This window comes from Motacilla alba, chromosome 8 (genome assembly GCF_015832195.1).
Source record: "Motacilla alba alba isolate MOTALB_02 chromosome 8, Motacilla_alba_V1.0_pri, whole genome shotgun sequence".
Classification (NCBI taxonomy): Eukaryota; Metazoa; Chordata; class Aves; order Passeriformes; family Motacillidae; genus Motacilla; species Motacilla alba.
In genome coordinates this window covers 29,619,884-29,642,464 of record NC_052023.1, presented here as the reverse complement: position 1 = coordinate 29,642,464, position 22,581 = coordinate 29,619,884, and the positions used below count along the sequence as shown (strand labels likewise).

Genomic DNA, 22,581 nt, shown 5'->3' with positions numbered 1-22,581 from the left:
TTCTTTACAAGGGAATTTCTGCAAAGATGAAACCAGAAAACTAAAAAATTATGGAGCTACAGCTACAGCTTTAAGCCCTCCAGTCCTTTTAAATGTTAGGCTACTAGAAAAGCAAGGGAGAACACGAAGGTGAACAGAATGTGCCTATTTTCCAGGACCACCCCCCTCAAACACTGCAGTCATGGTCAGAAACTTGAAAGGAGGAATTCTCAAAGCTGATTTTATTCTCTTTGGAGCTCCCTGACATCACTGGTTTTAACATTCGGTTTCCATAAATCCAGAAGTGTCATAGAAGATGTATGGCTTGACTCTGGGAGGAATGTGCCATCCTTTTTGAAGTTCTCCTTCCAGCTTTGTTTACTACTGAACCATTGAAATATTATGAAGCGTTAACTGGCCCATTATCAGAGCGTGTCTGCTCCCTATCAGGGTCCCCTTTGTCACTGGCTTCCGTCACACCTTGTATCTGATTAACACACTATAGGATAACACAGAGCTACACAGATCTGCTTTGTGTTCCCTCACAGCTGATGGAAAACAGATTTTCCTTTGCACTTTAATGTGGTTGCCCTTTAATTGGGTCTGTAATAGGGTTCATTTGATGTGATTCCTCATACTGAACCGAAACTGCTCTACAATAAGTAGAAGGCTCATTATGTTCAAGGCTCTACTTAGTGATTTGTTACATTCTTCATTAAAAACCTACTGTTTACATGAAAGATTAAATGAACCATTTCTTAAGAAAGAAAAGATTTATCTTGTCTAGCTATCTGAAAGTTAGGCATGTGATTTTAACTCAGTGCCTCTATAAACCAAGGAGAGAGATGTTAGGGATCATCTTCTGCAGGTGTCTACCACACCTACCTTAGGGTAAGTACTACTGCAGGGCAATTCCTTCACAGGCCAGGAAAAAAAAATCCTTCCACCACTTACACCTGTGCAACCTAGAGTCACTGCATCACAATCAGCTTCATGACTATAAATATATTCTGACAGTAAGCTCACAGAAACCTGAGAGCTGAAACTAATGGCAAGGCAAAGAAAAAAGAGTAACCATTGATGTCTTCTAAATTTAGGTGGCTCCATAAAATGTAGGGCACCCTCAAAGTTCCTATATTGGCAGTAGCAGACTAGAGAAACTTTCTTCCCTCCCTTTGGGAGGAATGTAAGATCTCATTGGCAACCTGCTATGCAAGTACAGATCAGTGGTTTGGCTCACTTTCCCAGTCCCACAAAGCCAGAGAGCAGGCACCAGTGCTGAAAGGGAATCTGTCCAAGGCAGGTTTTATGTGAAGACAAAAACACTTTGCCCTAGCAAAAGCCACCTGTGGTTACTCTGCTGCAGGCAGAGCCACAAGAAGCAGCCAGCACCAGAACAAAGTGCTGGCAAATTGAACAATGAACAGAGGAAACTTCAGCAGCTCAGCTGCAGCCCCAGCTCCTCGCTGCCCTTCTGCCCACCCCTGTTTTCATGTTTGCTACAGGATAACAGGGCAACAAGATGCACCACAGAAAGAGAGTCCTGTCAAGTGACGGGAGACCCTTATTCCTGGAGTGACTACAGCACTCTTCATGGAAAGAGGACACCAAGCTGGAGTCAAAGGTTATCTATTTTCAGAGCATGCCGCCTATTCAAATAAAGCCCACACCAAATCCCTGTGGTCTGCTCTTCCTTGACTCTAAGAGAGCGGGCCAACATCTCATACAGCTGTCCCAAATCCCAGAGCACAGAGGGTTCACAGCACATACCTGCTTCTTAGGTGAAATTCCAGCATTCCCAACATGAAGGATTTCTATCAGGGAGCTTAGCTAACACAGAAAGATGCAAGCTGATCATTAACAATCAATTCCATACAAGGCATTATATGTCATCCATTACTAATACCCAGGGCAAAGAATGAGAGCTGGAAAAACACCTTAGGCATGAGGCCCTTCCTAAATCCCATGGACAATGGTGTAACCATCTAAAAGATATTTTACTGCTGCAGGACGTCTTGTGATTCACTCGTGATCATAAGAGAAACAAGATGGTACAGCAGGTCTGGATTCAAAGCTGCAAAGGCACTGAAGAGGAAAATCAGGGGAAGGGGGGAGGGTCAGACTACAGAGTCCTAGGATGGTGGTTGGTGATGATGGTTAATTAAATATCCTTTGAGTAAATGAGGAAAATAGTTTGACTACAATAAAACTGAGCTAGGAACAGAAAAATAATAAGAAACGTGAGAGATTAGTAGCTCCCTTGGCTCTCGATAATGTTGCCCAAAGTGAACAGAATAAAACTATCTGAAGTAAGTTGACATCTCTTTCCACAAGCTTGGAGTTGCAGTTCTCCAGGCTTCTGAAGTAGGGGAAAAGTGAAATTAATTTGCTTGAGACTCCTATACCAGCTGCTGATTCCAGGCTTTCAGCTAAGCCCTGAGAGCTGCCCCACTTCAGGAGTACAGGAACACTGAACTGGCTGCTTGCTGCCAAAGCTCAGCACATGACTGAGACTGAAGCATTCTTAAATCGTCAACTCAGACTTTTTCTGACAAAAGGGCTATCTTGCTTCTCCCAGTGCAAAGCTGGGACTGCCCAGTATATACTGTGCTACAGCAGCACATCTGTTTCAGTTCATCAGTGGCAGAGTCCAGCCAAGCTATATTAAACAAATCATCACTAGTGTAACATTTCCATAATTTCTGTGACAATTGCTTTACTACAGAAAGCATTTCTCCCCTAAGGCTTATAAGCCATGTGATTTTCTCCAGTGCTATTTCAATCACAGTATATACAGCTCATTGATGAGTGAAAGAAGCATTTGTCTCCCTGAGTAGAAATTATTTTCAAATCTACTCGCCAACATTTATTCTCTGATTTCCATCACAGGACCTACTCCTGTCAGCATGTGTGCAACAAGACTGAAAAGTGAAGGTTTGCTTGTTGTGGATTTAGCACAGATAAGAAGTTCCACCACTCCTGGAGACTGCTCAGACACCTCAGCAGGCACTGCTGGTGTAAAACTGCCCCCCAGCCAAACACCTCTGTGTTTACAGCCTGCTGTAACATTCCTTTAACACCTACCAAGATCTGAGCTTCTGATAATAACTTACTCTCTTATAATTCCTACAATCACTATTTAGAGTACATTGCCTTTTTTGCTTGTGATTTTTTGTACTGAGAAACACAAGTTCAAACAGATTCCAACATGACTGAGAAAGCAATCAATTAATTAGTGGTTCTTTTTGTCTTCCAGAAAAGAGAGCACATTATGCTTCCTGTTCCCCTCAGGGGCATGGTGTTTATGCAACTTATAACCCCAACACCCAGATAATAAAGCCAGAAAGACCTTCTTGGAAAAGGACCTCTCCTAACTCACCAGCTAACATCATTCTAAGTGCGGCATTGCTCCACAAGCAAAGAAAAATATAATTTACCACCATGCAAGCTGCTCTCAGTATGTGTTTGGTATCTCCTCCTCCACCCCCAATAACCACAGCACCACATCACTTCTTCCCTTTATTCTTCCTCAAGGCCCTAAAAGGCCTGTTCAGTGCTTTCTGCAAGTTGAGAAGCCTTTCCCATCCTTATCTTAGCACTCCTCACTCATCCATGGTGAGCATAAAGATTTCTTGTTCTTAGGAAGGTAAAAAAAAGCCAAGTACATTTTATTCAGATGGTAATATTGAATATGAAGCTGTATTTTTGTATGTTTATTCTTCTAGATTCTATAAATTTTGCTTAATAATATTACAACACAACTCACTGTAAAGCTTCCCCCCATGAACAAATCAATATGTGAGTTACTTGGAAATTGCACTGGCTCAAGGTAAAGCAAGTGTTGGATGCTCTCAGATTGTTCAGCCTCAACCAGAAGTTAAAAAAAGTCCTTCCACTGTTTCCATTGGAGACGTCCCTAGAAACAGCTGATGGTGTTTAACTGAACATGATGCCCATCATAAATCAGTACTAAGTGCAAACTCATCTGAGTTTAAATCTAATCCTTAATGAATATCAACAGTAACTCTGATACTGGAGCAGATTTTCATTCCATACCTTCATGAAGAAAAGACAGAACCAGCTAAAAAGAACTCCAGTTCAGAAAATGTTATGTTATTTCACTATTAAATTAGAAGACATTACTAATGAGCATAACAGAAGAAGTCAAACTAGACTATATATAGTATTTTGCAGTGTACATTAGGCCTTAAACGATACTGAACTTTTCAGAGAACAAGCTGCAATACACATAATTAAACTGAAAAAGGAACAACGCAGATGACTGAAAAAGCCATAGGTACTGCTGCTCTTGACTCAGTTTAATTGTTTTTGACTATAAAACTTAATTTCATGACAGCTACTCTGTACTCAAAAGGATGTAGAGTCACTACAATCCTCAACAGCACTTGATAATTCAGTATTCTTTCTTTTTTCCAATTTAGCAGTGTAATACAACAGTCCCAGAAGTTGACGGTGATCCATGGATAGCTGGACAAACTAAGTTACATAGCTAAAGGAAATCTATCCAAAAGGTAAAGACAATATTAGACTGACTGTTCCCTCAGCAGGGAACAGCCAGCATCAGGACTGCTGCCACATTTCCTTTTTGAAACAAATACTGGCATCGGGCAATGTAGAGAAGCTGAATAAAGCTGCTGGGTAACAAGAGCCATTTGTCTGGAGAACTAATAATGAAAGCTTGGCACACTTACGTAATGTGATTAATTTATAAAAGTATAAAAGCACTTTTAAAAAGTGTAAAGTTAACTTGTATGAATTTTCAAAGCACACACACACTTTCTGGAAGTTGATGCACTGTCTAATGATTGTCAATGTGCCCTGAAAATTCATCTTTTATCCATATGATTAGAAAGTCGCACAAGAAAAATACTTTCAATTTGCAATGTATTTGGTTCTTTTAGAATTCTCTTGTGCAAAGAGGCCCTGGAAGGATGAAGAAAGCCAGACCTACCGCTATGATATCCAGAGTGTTGTCACAGACCTTGCGGATCTCGGCGTTTTTATCGTGCATCAGGTCTATAAGGTACGCTGGAGCTTCTGCAAAGCAACTGTTAAGGAGAAAATATTCTTTTTTTCCTCCCCTCACAACCCTGGGTTCTTCAAATTTCACTAATTTGCAGGAATTTTTCATCTCATATAGCACAAAAGCATTTTTCAAATGTTGGTGCTTTATCGTTCCAGAATTAGCAAGAGATGCAGCTTATCTTTAATTCTTTAAAGCTAGCAGCCTAGGAGTCCAAAGAGGACACAAAGTACAACCACCCAAATGGCTTCTCAGATATTCCACAGAGATTAAAGGCAAAAAGGACATGAAGAAGTATCCTTTGTATTGTTAGCAATGTAATCATTAATTTGTTATCCCTCCCAGGGCTCATTCAACCCATTCTGAATGCTTCAATAAAATTCAACATTCAGTTAAGGCCCACAGAATTTCAGATCATGCAACATATTTGTATAATGCTGCAATACAAAAAGTTTGCTAATGCTCTACATATGTTCTTCTATGAACTGTGAATTTCATTATGATTTGCAAAACAAATTCAGACAGTAAATCAGACTGGATAGTAAGTAACGAGTCAGATGGTCCAGGGATCCCCCTCCTACTCCCCTCCCTGTTTCAAAGCAAACTAAGTTTTAATCTTTACTATTAATCTTACAGTCCCTTTACATGCTTAGGCTGCTTGGGTTTTTTTCTTCAGCTGAAAAACATTTACAAAGAAACCTCCGAGATCATGATGTTACTGCAAGAGAAACAGAAGTCAAACACCAGCAATGGCAAATTAAGTGCTGCAAATCCAGATGTTTAATCTGTAAAAAGATACGTGTTTCCTTGATGATGACATCTCTGGTGGCTTGGTGGAACACCATCTGATAAAATACATAGATGATCTGGCAGACAAACTCATCATCTTCCTGCTGAGCTGCAAGGAGAAGAAAAATCCACCACAATTTCAAATCTCACAAGTAGAAGCTTTTGATGGTTACAGAGTTGTGAAGGTGTGGGGACACCCAAATCTACGGAACCACCGCTCAGAAACTGTCACAAACAGAGTAACTGCTGCTCCTTCTTCATACAAACACCAACCCCTGCCTTGCAGGGAAACAGCAATGTCAATAACAGCTCCTGCTGTGCACAGGTCACACATTTACCGTTCAGCAGCTCGATGAGGGCAGGGATGATCCCAGATTTAGCCAGCAGAGCAGCACAGGAGTCATCCATGGACACGGTCCCAATCATGATCACCACTTCCAAAACAAGGTCATCCTCAGCAGAACCTGCTAAGGCACAAGGCAGAAGTAGGAAGTATTACCTCTCTCAGGAATTCTTAAGCTACTGGCAGTTGTGTATTTATCTGCAGACATGATTCTATTCTTCAGTGTTTTGTTTTCCTAAACAACCACAAATAATAAAAGTAAATTGACTCTACTCTGAGCACTCTAAGTAATCTTTGAGAGACTCTGCTTTGGAAGCCCAACGCAACTTTGTACAGACCTGGTTTTAACTTATCCTTGAGATATGGAACCAGTTTGTATTCCTTCAGCACCAGTTCCCAGTCCAATTCTGGTAAGGTCAAATTTGCAAGTGTTCCCAGGCATTCAATCACAAATTCTTCTTCTTCAAGATTTGATATTTGAGCTGCTAAATCACCAACATATTCCTAAAGAAAATACAACAAAAGTTACAAATCAATAATCTGGGTTTCTGAAGAACTCACATCTCAGCCAAACTAAAGCTAGCTCTCAAAAGAAAACTAAAGAGACTTTGCTCCTGAAATAAGGACTAATAAGGCAGTTTCAATTCCAGTTGATGAATAATCCAAGAAAAAAATTTAATCACTCTTCCTCTACATCCTTTCACTTTCAAGAAATGTGGATCTTTTGTTTCAATGTTCCAAAAGTAGTTACTACAACACTGAATTTAAAAAAGCTCTTAGAAAAAAAGGAAAAGAAGATGGAGAAAACCATCCTGCATTAGTGGTAGTAATAAGAGTTCTTTACCTAATTATTTTAACAAATAACTAGAAGATTTTCTGAGGACATGAACAGGGGAATAATGTAATAATCTACTAAAAATAATCTACTTATTTTAAACTGCTTTAAGACAATTTGATATTTGATCCACATTTAAGAGAATGTTTAAAATCTCCATGATTAGAAGGTTGTGTTTTCCTCCTTTCTTTTGAAAGAGTGGCTTTACAGGATTACTATTTAAATATTAAATATCTTAAATACCCACAAATAAAACACACTTAGCACAGTGGAAAAAAAAAAAAAGCACCAGATTTTTGTCTCTAGGTCCAAAAGCAGAAATTTAAGATAACTTAATTGTTATGATGTTCACCCCAGCAGCTGAGGCATTTTTGTTTGCTTGGATTTGTGTGTTTGTTTTGAAACTTACTGGATAAGGCTTAAGACCTGTTTTCCCCTTATTGGGGGATCCAAACTCTGATCTACCAGCTGAGATAGCCTCCTAAAACAAAACATAAATCATCCCAGGACAGACAAGGAAACTTAAACCGGACACCCTACAAAACAAACCACGGCAGCTCTCCAGAGCCAGACTTTCCCAGAAGGATAAAAACCAGAGATCACATCAGGTAAGACCTAATACTTACAATAAACTGGCTTTTAGTTGGCCCATCATGTTGTGAAATATTTCTGATCATCTTCATTAACAACGGATCCTTAAACTTCAAAGCCCGCTTCATGAGCATTTTCAAACCATTTCCTGAAAAGAAACAAACACTTAGGAAAAAAAAGGCAAGTACTGGCTGATGAAAAATCAACATGCACACAAACAAATGCTTTAAGCTGTTAAAGTTTAGAATGAAAAAGTGCACAGCAGTTAGTCCAGGCACAGAGATTTCTCTCCCAATTCCATGGAATAAATATGTTGTTAGGGTTTTAAAAATTTATTAACAAAAGATGAGTGCATGGGAACAGATCTGAAGTACTTGACCACATAGAACAAATTCCAATGTTACCTTTATGTTTATCCTTGCCTACCTAAAAGGTACTGCTAGCTTGAGTTTCACCTTGAATATAAAATTGGATCTCACTGCTCCCCCTGCTACAGAGAGCTATGCACAGAATTTTAAAGTGTAATTTCAGGCCACAGAATCTCCTGATAGCAACTGTCCCCTTTGAAGGCCACAGGTGACTGCAGCAGCTCTTAGGGAAAATGTTGAGCACAAGTGAAAGTTGGAGCTACTGAGTAATACTGTTTTATTTTAAACCGCTAGTATGAAAATAATGAAACTTTAAAAGCAATCCAGAGTCACTGCAAGAAATTCAGAACTATCAAGACCATGAATCAAAATATTAGAACCCAAAAGAAGCTCAATTATAATAAAAAAATTAATGGAAAGATGCAACTGGAAGACATCACTGCTACTCATTTGATACTGGCAGGTGAAACATCAATGAGCCAAAGATGGATTTTAGGCATCAGGCAGAATAAAATCCTGATGTCTCCATACAGCCATAGTTTCCCATAGCAATGTCATCAGCCCTGTTTTTCAGACCTGCATGCTAGTACAAGAGGTGTGGGCATCTCCCTGAAGTGTCATTCCTGCCACCAAGAGCAAACTGTGAGGAGGATGTGGCCCTTTGCTTGCAATCATTACCCAAACACATGCATTTTATTTTTTAAAAACACATAGATCCATTTATAAATAACTCAAATATATATAATTTACATATGTAAGTATAATAAAAGAAAATTTACAAAGTGTTGTCATCTCTAAACCCTCCAGCAAAACCTCAGTCCAGTTACCTTCACAGATAAGCTGCACATTTCTTTTGTTGGCAGCCAGGTTAATACAGAAAGAAATAAGTTCCAGGTCAACTCTCTCATCAGGACATTCAAAAAGCATCTTCATTAACTGCCAAGAAACACAAGCACACTTGGGTCATTAATCTTTCAAAAACATTAGAAAAGCAGTGTTATGATATCAACTACAGTACCTTTTTTAAAAATTACTCTTCAGCATTTCTGCAAGAACAGTGAAAGTTACAAAGGTCAGGGGCACGACATGTATAGTTCCATTATTTAGGGATAACAATCCTTTAAAGTGCCAAAAATGGCAATCACTCATCACCTTAAATTAACTTGGCTTAGTTACATTTTATTGCTACCACTGAAATTTTTGTTTGACTGGTTTTTAGTGTCTGTGAATGGATAAATTTGTTTTGAAAGCTCAGGTGAATTTAATATAGAAAAAAAACCAACCCCACGACTTAATTTCACAGAAAGTCAGATTAATACCTATTAGCTTAATAAAATTATGACTCTAAACAGGTACTTACTTAATAATTCTACTACTATTTTGCTGTGAGTTACTCCATTGATAGGTAATTTTGGCTGTCTCTGCAGCACTGTTCTTTCTCTTTGTAGCTTCCAGCTAGAGCTGAACACTGCCACATCCCACAGACTCCTCAGCAGTAATCCCATTCTTCTGGTAACATTAATGTAAGTAGACAATCACCTATAATCCTGTTCAAACTGTTCAGCAAATGGCAGTGAATTCCCAGGCGATTCCCAAGGCTCCCACCCCATGGACTGCCATCATTTTACACACCTGGCCCTGTACTGTCCATTACATCATAGGCTGGCTATCCTGGCTCACTTGGTTCAACAGGAACAGGTACTGAAATGGCATTTGGAATATATGAACATGACTGAAATAAACCCATTTCTTCTCCCTCCGGTTCCAGTCCTGGCAGACAAGCCCTGCACAACTTCAGGGCTGGGGGACATCACTCTGTTTGCTTCTAAAACCCACTCAGTTCACAAGACATGGTTAGATTATAATGCAAACCAGTGTGATAACAAGACTGAGATTATTGGAAGAAGAAACAACAAAGCCTAAAGATAAGCAGGACATAAGGTACAAAAACTTCACCTCAGAAAGGGGCAGGAGCACAAGAAAGCAAAAAATGATCATTAAATTCAATGATTAACTAATCATTAAATATTTGTGTGCTTGCCCCCTGGTGGAAAGACAAGTTTGTAATGCATTAAAAGCTAGAGAAAGTAGGTGAAGAATACATTTAAACAGGAGAAAATAAAAAGAAACAATAGGATTTCAAGAATTCTCTCCAAATTATTTTACTCTAGCTATTCTGTATGTTTACCTATTATCAGATATCAGGCTCTCACTCCAAACAGAACCAAAACCTCCAAAATAAAAACCACATTACAACAGAGCTATTTATGTCTTTCCTGAGACTTTCAGGTACTCATTTAAAAGCTATCACTGATTTCTTCCTCCTTTTCTTAAAAAAGGTAGAATCAGATTTCTCGAGGTAGTTTTAAGAACTTATAAAATCCCTGGTTTATGAAATCCTTAAGCCTGACAGTCATATAAGAGGGAATTAACAGAGAAGAAAATTGCCGTTTAACAAGTAGAACACGAGCATTCAAAAATCACCCCCTGCAACTCTTCTGTTACAAGACCTTTAAAAACAGATTTTTAAAACCCTTCAAATAATTTGAAGGGAAACATTCTCATTACTTACACAATACAAAATCTGTGGAAATTAAATGTTTAACAAGATGGGATTACACTGTTAATTACTGAACTACTTCTCTATAAAAGAAAAAATATATCCAGTTTCAATTAAAGCCATTCAAATTTTAAAATAATAGTTTCATACGAGTTCCATGTTTCCCATTATGTCTTCATTTAATTTGATTGCTTCTTGTGCCACTTCAAAAGGAAGAGTAATTGCTGCCAAATAGGAAATATTAAAATTAAATTTGCTCTGCTTTTACTATGTCCATTGTCATCTTTTACTGATTTAACAGGAAGGCAGTAAAAACACTGCAGCATGTGCAATGAAGAGGCAGTAGTGTTCAATCAGACAAGTCCCATATTGAGTATCAGATACCACAGACCAGCACTGAAATCACTGTGTCTAGACTCTCTGGCACCTGCCTTCACTTATTTACCAGTGACCAGGGGCCAACCCCCACAGCTCTGTGTTCACATACACCTCTGTCCAACCCCCTCCCCAAGCCCAGCTCCAACATCTTTGAATGATTATGCCAGAACTGCATGCCTCAGGAATCTCTCCTGAGCGGCTACTCCCAACTCCGCTGTTTGAAGTGATGCTCTGGTTTCTGAACTTCAGCAGATAATGGCGGACAGGAGCAAAGGGGGCTGTCAAGAGAGGACGTTTACCAGCATTAAGCTGAAAAGAAGCTTAGAGATCAAAGAGGGCCCAAACAGGACAAGCGTGGTGGAAAACATGTGGGCAGCTTTGGAGAACCTTGCACACCGCTCTGCGGTAAAATATTAAATATCACCATGACATCACTGCCTAACCATGCCCTTTGATTGGCCAGGTTATTACCAATAAAGGCTTTTATAAGCATCTGGATGGCATTTGCACCTATTTAAACAAAACACGCATTGCTGAGGTCTAAACAAGAATGAACTGTTAATACTCGCTTTTAACTGTTACTAGAGTAGCACCCACTAACTCCTGCAATCCACAAGGATGTCTACCCGGGACAGCACGCGCGAGCACTTCACGCAGCCAGAATCACCACAGGGGCTGCTTTCTCCCAGCACTTTCTATACTGCTAAACATTAATTAGTATTTGTTGATGAACACCTTTCTTCAAAAAGAGACAAACCCACACGAGGGCGTATAGCACTACTGAAAAGAGATTTTGGGTTTCTTGGGTAGAATTAGATAGCAGTGAGTCCATTTAAAACTAATTTTCTTTTCCTGATGCCTTATCCACTTCCTAATGCTTTCTGCTACCTGGCTTCCTTGATAACCACCCTAATTTTGAACACTGATTAGTAAAATCTAAGCTCTGGTTGCTCAGCTTCTTTTAGAACAGTGTGCAGAACCTGTGAAACACCAATAGCCATAGTTATACTTTCCAACTTTGTTGTTTACTTCACTAGAGCCAAGTGAAGGCAGCAGAATTGTTTGCTGCTCCACCAGTCTTTGGACACAGCTCTGTCCAAGACTCATACCAAGATTCCCTGAAAGCACATCACAAGCAAGTCCTAAGACACCGGTGTAGGAATTTGAGTTTGGCTGGTAACTGCTAGAACAAAGCAGGCCCCTTACATCACACAAATGCCTTAAAAAGTAATTGCTCATTGTGGCAGAAAAGACAGCAGGATGTTTACAAGACCACTTTGTAACATATAGTAGTTATTCACACCAGTTTTCCCCTCTCTATTATCCAAAATCATCTTGCACGTGGAAAAACTTCACTGATTTTGCCATACGATAATTACCAGAAACATTCTGATAACTCTTCCATGACAGCTTTCCATTCTGGAAGTATTTGATGTCAAAAACCCATTTGTCAGGAAAGAAGATACCATGGTGCAATTCTGAAAAAACTACCAAAGAGCTTTTACACTTGGGCAACACAGGCTTTCTCAACTCCAGCCTCACCAGGGCTGAGAAAAAGGGCAGTAAGAGAGGACTTGGTACTTGAGAAAAACAAAAAAAAATCCAAACCAACAAACAACAAAAACACATGCACACAAAAAACCAAACATACCCACAAAACCCCAAACCCCATGACATTGAGTCTGCTTGAGTCAATGAGTTAAGTAAGAAAATGTAGCCTGAAGGATCAGTGAAGAGCCTTCCACAGTCATCAAGTCTCCCTTGCTGTACACGCCGGCAGTTGGAAAAGGAATTGTCATGTAGGAATGTAACCCTCCTTGGCTGGTTTCCAGTTCATATCCTGCAATTCTGGAGACACTGAAATTTTGATACCCAATGGGATCAGGCAAGAATGCCTTCTAAAACTGCAAAGGAAATACTTTCTACTGCATTCCCTAAGGAGCTGCTCTGCACAAACTTTCATCTCTCTCAAGCATTCCCAGTCTTCTGTAGGAATCCTCCGGGTCACTTGTACTTTCAGCAGCTCACTGGTGCAGCTCAAGTGTCAGCAGCAGGGACAGAGCTCGGCCACCTCTGCTTTTGCTGGGTACCGTGAAAACCCAAAGAACAGTCCCTGCCTGAGGAGGAGGAGGTGCCTCAGTGCCAAGCAGCACCGTGGCTGTTCCCTTTGTCACCTGCGGGTGTCAGTGCGAGCTCTGCCATGAGCGAGGGAAGGACTCAGAGCATGAGGGAAGATGGATTTGATCAGCCCATCACGTACCTGAGGGATACAGTCTGTGTATGCAAACATCGATTTAAAGCAATCGTCCATGCTGATGTGATACAGAATGCAAATCGCTACTTTTTTGTTGTTTTCGTTTCCTAGAAGGAAAAAAGAAAATATTATTCTAAGATTTTTTTAGCTGTTGTTAAATACTCAAAGGAGGAAAATGAAAAGCAGAACAATCCTAGCTAATAGAGGGAATATTCTAATCAGAAATGACAAGTTAATGAAAGGGTCTTGGCCTGGCCTAGCCAAATGAACCACATATTAGTGCAAAGATGGAACCAGGGCAATGGTAAATATTCCTTCCTCTTCCCAGCGCCTCAAAGCACTTCCTTAACCCCACTTTGCAAGGTATTTATTTTGTGAAAGGAATGCTTAATGATGACTGGCTATCCAGAGAAAGGCTTAATCAGTTTCCAGCTAGAAAATTAAGATTTAGCAGTGGATATTTCTATTGAAATTAATAAAGAATGCACCAGTGGCAGAGAGAAAAATAAGAACTACCACTAAGAGGTGTCGTAGAAGGAACTCACGGCCTTTCAAGCAAATACTAGTCGTTTTACTCTCCCAAATAACAATATTATCCCATTGGTGCCTTTTGTGTTTCATACACATCAAAAACTACATCAGTGTATTTTCATAGTGGTATTTACCAAAGAGAAAGACTCCCAAGGAAATTTGGAGCAGTTAATGTGAGTGGAGTGTGAAGTATTTAGCTGAAAGGTTCTATAAAATCATCTTACACAAACATACAAATGTTTAAGAACAACACAGACAAATTTGCTTCTGACTCACTGCTGAAACCCACTGGGCATTCTCAAGTTCTCCTCTAGCCCCGCACAAGCAGGATATTGGCTATATATGGGATAAACCCTGCATCTCAATGTGTACATTAGTTAAACCAGGATGTAATAAAGTCACCAACTCCAGATTCATTCGCAGGTCTTGCACAACTCACCAGCAATACCCTACCTCCCACTTCTATTTAAGCTAAGTCAGAAAATATCTGTGTAACAATTTGGCAAAGCACAAAGACCTCAAACAGCAACCAAAACAAAGAAATTTTCCTTCTGCATACATCACTGGGAGCTGCAATTTCCTTTGAGCAGCAAGGATATGGCGCATTTATCCCGAGAATGAGCCTTTTTCAAAACAGAATTATCTAAAGAGACCCAGGAAAGCCCTCTGGCAACTGCCATACCAGTGAGTGAAGTATTCTTAGCCATGTTAAACCTAAAATCAGAGCTGACCTTTCAAATCTTTCTAGAGTCTTACCTGCTTGAAAAAACATAACTGGTAACACAATCTGCCAGACATTTAATATGGGAGGAAGGATAATGCCCAAATGTGAAAGCTACTCTGATAATTATGAAAATAAAAGCACAAAAGGTTACAGCAAACAAAACAGAGTGCGTGTTCTCTTTAGTGCTTCTCCTGTGACTGGTCACCTCACCTACCTATTCACCTGCAGAAACATTGGGAAAACAATTTCATGAAAAAAAATTCCCCCACATACAGGTAAAGGTTTCTTCTATACAAATTTAGAAGTTTACAGAAGAAATTATTCCTCCAAATTTCACGGGTCTAGGGAAAAAAAAAAAATCTGTTTACACAGCTCTTAACACTCCATGCCTGTATTTAGGACTTAAACACAAGTCTCAATTTACAGTTACACTTAGCTGGATAATGCAGGAAACTGTGTGTGAAGGCAAGCCAGTATAAAAGAGAGAGAAACTCCCCAAAACACCAACAAGAAAAACTGGAATGAAGTTAGACCAGACCTTCAGCACACATGAACTGCGAGACCATTAACAAGAACGATGCTAAATGTTACTGTTTAGCCTCTGTCCTTTGTGGTTTTTCTTCTTCCTCCTTATTTTTGCAAGTTTCATTTGTGCTAACATAAAGCATCAGTGAAGGTACAGTTTTACATTTGGTAAGCTCAGCAGCTTCCTGGTATTTGGCAATATTAGTGGCTTATTTTCAATCATAATAGGCTGTTATAACAGTATAGGCCTTCTGTTTTCTTTCTTAGAGGAAACTCTGCATGATTTTCTAACCCCTTTTTTCTCAAAGGTCCAGCTGGTCACAATAACCTTGCTGATGCCTGAACACCACCTTGACTGTCAGTGCTAAATGACAGCACTACCTCAATTTCAAAACTACCAAAAATAATCAAAAATACCCAGATACTCAACCTAAAGTGTGAAGAATATGTGGAATCCAAATAAACTTATTTTAACTGAACAAACTCCTAAAGAGTTGCTTTCTAATGACCAGCACTTACATCATTCTCCAAAAGTGCATTCCATAAAGTAGACTTTATGACACACAAAAGGCAAAGACAACTACAGTTTCCAAGAGAAGAACTGAATTTCAATTCCTCCTTGCTGTGCAGTTACCTGACCAATTTTCCCTGAATTGTCCTGTCCTATTGTCAACAGGGGGAACAGAGAAGAGTTTAAAGCATTTAAGTCACAAACTACCATTGCAGAGCCTCAGCAAGGAAGTACTTTTCAATTGTGAGTAAAACAAGTGAATTCTACTAATTTGAGAATAAAAGTAAACTACAGAACAAAAGCTGAAAGTAAACACTCTGCCACTAACCCATCTTTTAAGTATTTAATGATGTATGTGTTTTAAGTATAATTTCATTTTAATTTCCCAGAAAGGAAGAGATTTCAGGCTGATGTCTGCAAGTTTCACTGATCTACGTTCCCTATGGATGCACTTAGGAAGGAAAAACAGAATCAGAATCTTGTGATTTTGTAAGATCTCACACAAAACAGAGACAATTCCTGATCCAGAGAGTAAAACACTGCAGGAAAATCAAGAGGAGGTGGTTGTTCCTAAGCATATGATTTAACACAACTGCTCATCTCATGCTCACTTGGGAAGCACACAGCCTGCAGGAAAGCTGACTGGAGACCAGGTAGAAGGAGTTGGTTGAAGATTAGGAAGGGGACGGACACAGCAGCTGAAGGATTTTAAACTCAAAGCATCACCTGCAGGCTGAAGGTTACACAGAAGGGGAAGAATAACAGACACTCAAAAACCTACCAAGCCAATTCTCATCCTTTTACATTGGTACTTTACTTCCAAAAATATCAACTGGCAGCTGCTGACTATTACTTGAATATGTCAGTACCAAGCTTCCTTTTCCTAATTATTTTCTACTCATCTGAATGCTAATTAATTAACCTGAGTCAAGCTTTGCATAAAGACTTGGTTGTAAAAATTTCAAACCCTGCCCAGCAGCTGGCTGGAAAACAGCTTTCCAAAGCACCCAAGTGATACCTTTTCTGCTATTTTTGACCACTGCTCAAGGCCACACGTGAAAAAGGAGACATTGCAAGGAAGACTTCCTTGTGACTGGGTAGAGTAAGGATCAATTACTTACTAGAAAAAGCAAGAGAAAAAAACCCAAAAAACAGATCTCTGCCAAATGTGTTCATAAAAATCACCAAAGTTTTGGTGAGGTGCCAGAAAGTTGTGGCCTACAAATGCTGGTAAGTTTTGAGCATCAAGCTTTTTATGACTGAAGGTGGAATAGCCAAATGGCCTAAAGCAGTAAGGGCAGCCCTGGAAAATAATGGCCTAGTCATTATGGATTCTTCTGGTATTCATAATAAAACATGAATCATAATGAACTCATTGGATATTAAATGTGGGGGTCATGAGCACTTTGATAGGATTTCCACAAGAATCTCCCATTAATTAACCAAACAATTATTTGAAAGTGTAACTGAATTAGCCTTAGTTCTTATACAGCCATTCCTGAGAAATTGGTCATTCCCAGCTGAGTGCAGTTAATGCCTTAACAAACCAGTCATTAACTGCAGTTACTGATTTTGTGGGAATTATTGTGTTATAAAATACACTCAACAGTTTATAGAAACAATACTTAAGATTTTTTTTTTTTTTGCAGCTGTAGTTCAGCTGGAGCAGATGGGATGGAAAAATATCGGGTCCCTGGGGCTGTTTTCACAACTAGTTTTCTGCAAATTAGAGAGGGAAATAAATACACGATTGGTTCGGAGTTCAAAATGGCTTCAGATTTTTAGCTTTTGAACATTAATAAGAAGCCATGTGCCAGTTCTGGGGGACCAATGCCTGAATTCCATGTTTAGTTCTTACTATGGTTAAAGATCTAAATAGTATTAGTGGCAGAAGCTAAAGAAAAAAAAAAAAAAGATTTCTTGATCACAAGATCAAGTCCTACATTTTGGTTGACTTTGTGAGCTTAAAATAAAAAAATCTTCCATTAGCTCCACGACAAAAAGAGAAACCCTAAAGCTGTAAAACTGAATTGCAAGTCTCAGCAGCAGCATTCAGCTTTCAAATGCTAAAGTAAAAAGGAGAATATAAATTACGGACTAAATTATTCAAATATAACACTATCAGTAAATCAAGCAGCCATCACTTCTAATGGAATAATCAATGTTTCCACATTAGATATGAAATATGCTCTATCCCACCCATGTGCAAAACATTAACAACACTAAATCAAAACCAGAACACAAATGAAGATAAATACCTGTTAAAACAGCAGAGTGAATCTTTATTTCAGTTTCAAACTCTAACACCCTAACGTGATCTGCTGCAGAATCAGGCGAGTAAGAAATCTAGATTATTAGGAATGCCACAAACTGAATAGCAGATCTGTCTCACCCTAATGTCAGAAAACAGATTAATCAAGAGTTATTTCAAATGTATCATAATTAGCAGTGATTTTAGGAAAAAAATTGATAGAGGTAAGTTTAGATCCCTTTCTATCCCATATCATTCCTCACAACCAGCTCTGAAACAGTTGGACTGAGTTAGTCCATGTGTGCTCTAGACACATATTGGTTTGATTTACATATGTAAATACAAATCATATTGGCTATATCAGTTTATTTTATCAAGAGAAATTGAAAGAATTTTCAAATCTGCTCAGACTCAAGGAGACTAGACATTGTAAATAAAACATTATGATAGTAATTACATACTAATAACCCCTCCTGTGCCCCCTTTGTGTTATTTAAAACTGGCTTCATACCATAAGCCTAATTTAAAACTCAATGTTGTCATGGTTGGGTTTGGGGTTTAGTTTTTTGGGGTTTTTTTCCCCTTCACTCAAAGAACTCAGCACATGCCACATCTGAAACCTGGTTACAGTTTTTTTTTCCTAGGAAACAAAAAAAGAACTTCAGTGATGAATCCTAAGGACTAAAAACTGATAAATTTGAGTTATTTAACGTTGCAGCACAAGAAAAAAAAAGAAGTTGCATGTCTGGAACCTCACACTCCATTTCTTTGCTTGGAACTCCATGCAAGACAGACTGAAAAACATTCAGTAACCACCTCAGTGTAGTTTCTGACTGCCACTCAGAAAGACTGATAATTACTGCTGTAATTAGGTGTGTCCTTTTTTGAGGCAAAACATACCCCATTTTTTATACTTAGGACAGGCTATAACCAATCATACTTGAACTCACGACTTCACACAGAAACTGGAAGCTGCTTAGTTGCAATATCCCATATACCTCACAAAGCAGAAAGGAATCAACTAAACATTCAGATTAGAGAGAAATCAAGAGGCAATAGGCTTATCCCTGAAAGAAGGTAAAACTGATCTCTTTCCTCCATAGAATATTATGTTTTGGGTTAGGCTATGACCAAGAAAGAAAGCCAAAGATAGAAAAGAGAGTTAAGGACTGTTGTTATTACCAAAAACTAGAAATAAGAACAGGTTCTCAGTCTGATTCAAACTAAGCAAACACACACTTCCAAAGTGGAAAAAATTCTAAGCAAAGATCTTTTTCTAGAGGTCTCCACCATGTTCTGTAGATTAAATGGAAGTGTACAGGACATGCATAATGTTTGCCATATCTGCACTATGATTTCATTAAAGTATATCAACTGCTCCAATTAAAATTACTGGAAAATATCGAGACTTTTTGGATCCAAACACACCCTTCTAATCTAGTCTGGCACTCAGAGGGAAAGGAAATAGGTGGAGGTTTTCTCCACAGGAGAGCATCTCAGCTCTGGATGGATGGTGCAGCTGGATTCCAACATGCTCCTGCTTGGAGGAGGAACAAACTCAAAGCAGGATGGGCTCTCTTGCCTCGAGAATGGGATGACTCACCACTCTGAAATGGAAACTGGTTTTACCCGTCTTGAAGATGCTGAAGTACAAAGCTGAGGTTCAAATCTACTAAGCCCAAAAAACTGAGTTAAATATTGGTTAAGCTTTTGAGTCTTCCAGATAGCAAGAACCGAACTCCATATTCTTCAAGCACCCATTTAAAAGGGTTTGAAGAGAATATTGTCAACTGACAAAGCATTTCTCACTCACCTCAGCAACTGCAGACATGGGGAATCTACAGCTGGTCTCCTGGACTGCAACAAGCATTTGAGAAACTCTTAAGGAAGGAACAAACTTGTGAGTTAAGATGCTCCCACATGTCTTGAAGGAAAGCAGAGGGTAACCTCCTCCATTACATCTGAACTTGTAAAATCCTCAGGAGCTCTAGGACTACTCCAGCAGCAAAATTGTTCCACATGGTCATCTGAAGCCGCCTCTCTGCCTGCAGCCTTCACAACAGCTCTGGGAAAGGTGCTCCTCTCTTCCACCCTGGCCCTCTTCATGATGATGTTACCACAGATCAGGAAGATTAGCACAAGTGCCCCTCCCCTTCTTTATGGAGATTTATCCAATAAACCAGAACTAGCTGTTTGTGTTCTGTCATGCTTCAGGCATCCAAGTTAAGCTCTGTAAAGCTTTCAGATGTCAACAGTTCAGCAGAAGATTAGATTTACTTTTTACTGTTAAATATTAATTTGCTCTTGCAATAAGCTAAGAAACCATTAAAAGCATTGAATTAATCAGTCACATCTTGTAAGCTCCACAACAGAATCACTGGCTCAGGGGATCCTTTCCATTCGTGAGTTCAATGAATTTCCAACAACTCGGCTCCCTCATCTTTAGATTGCTGCCATCTCTCCACTCCTGTCCGTGCTGCTGCCATGAGCATTTTTATTTCCAGTCAACACACATGAATTTAGTTTCTTATTTCCACTAAAGTTAACCTCTTTACTAACACGGCAAATTAACACAGGTAAATTCACACACACACTTGTGACCAGCACACCACAGCAAGGAGCTTTCACTCACCTCACAGTAACGAGTCTCTACATTCAGTTCTGTATTTCTCAAAATGAGAAGTCATTTCTTCTTTGAAGTTTGCTGTCTATATCCACATTCAAAGTATCTAAATTTAAGTGCTGAGTTCTAAGACAAATTGTGCACCCTCCTCTCCTTCTACCACTCAGACATGCTTAGGTCTATCTGCACTTCTAATAAGGATTTTGAAAATTAATGTTAAGAGATGTTTTTGGTTTGTGGGTTTTTTGTGTCAGGATTCTTTTTGTTTGTTGTTGAGGGTTTTCCTTTTTTTTTAAGCCTCGGCCATACTCACCACAAATGATAAAAAAACTACCATTAAAATAAATCCCTTAATAATTGCTGCTTTCCAACAGACTGGTCCCTGTAGTTGAACTGTTACTTAATGTGCTTCAGCCAGCCTTCACTATAAAGGAATGGAGACACCCCAGGCAATATTCACACAAGTAGTATTGGAACCAGCTGCTGCAGAGCCACCTTAGGAAAAAAAGGTTTCTCAATTTAATTGGGAAAACAGGAGGAAGCATAAATTTTACTGCCATTAATAACTTCAAGCAATCCCGATATGACTTTACCTCACCCTGATGGCTGGACATGTGCTTTTTGTTAGGGTCTTTGCCACATCTGACCCTCATTGTTTGCTCACTTGATCAGGTAAGAAAATGTATGTTTCTTTATAGGATAAACGAGGCCTATTAAAGTCAGAAAAAACACTGCAGTAGCCTATAAGAAGCTCCATTTTTCAACAGATGTGTGAAGCTCCATAATAAGTTCATTACAAAAAGGCCAAGTGAACTCATAAAGAGAGCACATCTACTTTAAGCCTTCTTAAAAGAAACTTTCATAAAAGGAATAGAGCATTAAAAACCCACAGCACTCCGTTAATTAGAGAGCAAAGTACTACTTGGCTTTTTAAACAGCAGTCACCTTATAATCCAGCTTGGCTGCATACCATATCAAGCCTTGATTGTTAAGAAGCCCAACATACAACTGGCAATTCTTTGATTGCTCATTAAACCCAACTTGTAAAGAATGGAAAAATATCAGAGGAATTTCAGCAGTTTCTAGAAAATATTCTATCAATGAATCCAGTGAAGACAGGCTCTTCACTGAGGACTAAATGTGATTGTCAGTGCTACTCTCTGCTCTGGCTTCTCCAGCTTAAATGAACAAGACAGAGAAGCCTGACTTACTTTGGAGTTTCCACAGCCCGTGAATTTTAATCTAAAATTAGGCGACTACTGCTTCTCATTGTGCTTATATTAAATCTTAGAACACCAAGAAATTAAGAACTTCATGCCAGGATGCTCACATTAATACAGCAGAGAGGCTGGGCACAATCTGTGACTGGCAAAACCATACTGTTGCTACCTGGGGCTGCCCACACTGTATTTCAGAGTGCTGTATAACAAACTCTCATCTGCTTGGCTGAAACACAAATCCACACAGCCAAAGTGCTTTCAGCCACTGTAATCTGTGCTGGAAAACATAACCGGATGTTCCTCACCACCTAAAAACTTTTTGAGACGGACTACCTTGGCACTGTGCGGCACTTTCACAGCTGTATGCACAACCCTTCTGCACTCCGTGTTCCTTCTGGGCCTGATTTGCAACCAATGCTGTTTTGTGACCCATCCACTTTTCAGCTCACCAGTATCTGTGTTCAGTCTTCAATTTTTAAAAGCAGATAGTAATTGCATGCAACAGAAGAGATACTTAAGTCTGACTTCCAAGCATAATGGGTTTTTATTCCTTCAGCACAGCTTGCACTGGGGAGTGAATGAAAAGAAAATGCCATTTCAAGACAATATGTATTGAGTACACCTAAGAACTGTCCAGCAGCTCTGGGAGATGAACACACACGTCATCAAAAGATTCTTGTTCCCTGCACAGAGTCAGTCCCGCTCCTTTTACTCTTTGAGCAGCAACACAGTTTTTTCCCACTGTAACAGCTTTTGGAACATTCCCTGTAATTTGCATCCTTAGAAAGGGATACCTCACTGACAGGAACCAGAAATGCCAGCACTGCCCACCACACAGGGATGCTGCCAGGAGCTGCTTCTCAACAGGGCTCCACCATGAGCTTTTCAGGCTGCCTTAAACCCCACAGCAGCACTCAGCTGGCTCTGCTGTACAAACTGCCTGCTGTTCCCATGGCAAATGGGGACTATTTGTCTCACTTCACAAAGGCTAAGAAACAACTCAGAGTCAGCATAAACCAGCACTCTTATTAGAAGACTATGCATCACAAACTGTG

The 22,581-nt window shown here is 39.4% G+C and overlaps 1 protein-coding gene across 2 annotated transcripts in view; it reads right to left on the bottom strand.

Moving 5' to 3' along the window:
- The window catches only part of KIFAP3 (kinesin associated protein 3), a 68,134-nt gene that overhangs the window by 28,328 nt on the left and 17,225 nt on the right, over positions 1–22,581 (bottom strand). Inside the window, exons 11-17 of one of the 2 annotated variants that reach the window (XM_038143728.1) lie at positions 13,148–13,248; positions 8,777–8,885; positions 7,617–7,729; positions 6,494–6,659; positions 6,151–6,279; positions 5,823–5,921; positions 4,952–5,037 (exon numbers count right to left, since the gene is read on the bottom strand). In XM_038143728.1, the coding sequence (XP_037999656.1) occupies positions 4,952–5,037; positions 5,823–5,921; positions 6,151–6,279; positions 6,494–6,659; positions 7,617–7,729; positions 8,777–8,885; positions 13,148–13,248 (803 nt within the window). The remainder of the gene's footprint in view (positions 1–4,951; positions 5,038–5,822; positions 5,922–6,150; positions 6,280–6,493; positions 6,660–7,616; positions 7,730–8,776; positions 8,886–13,147; positions 13,249–22,581) is intronic. The other variant, XM_038143729.1, reaches the window with a different exon arrangement.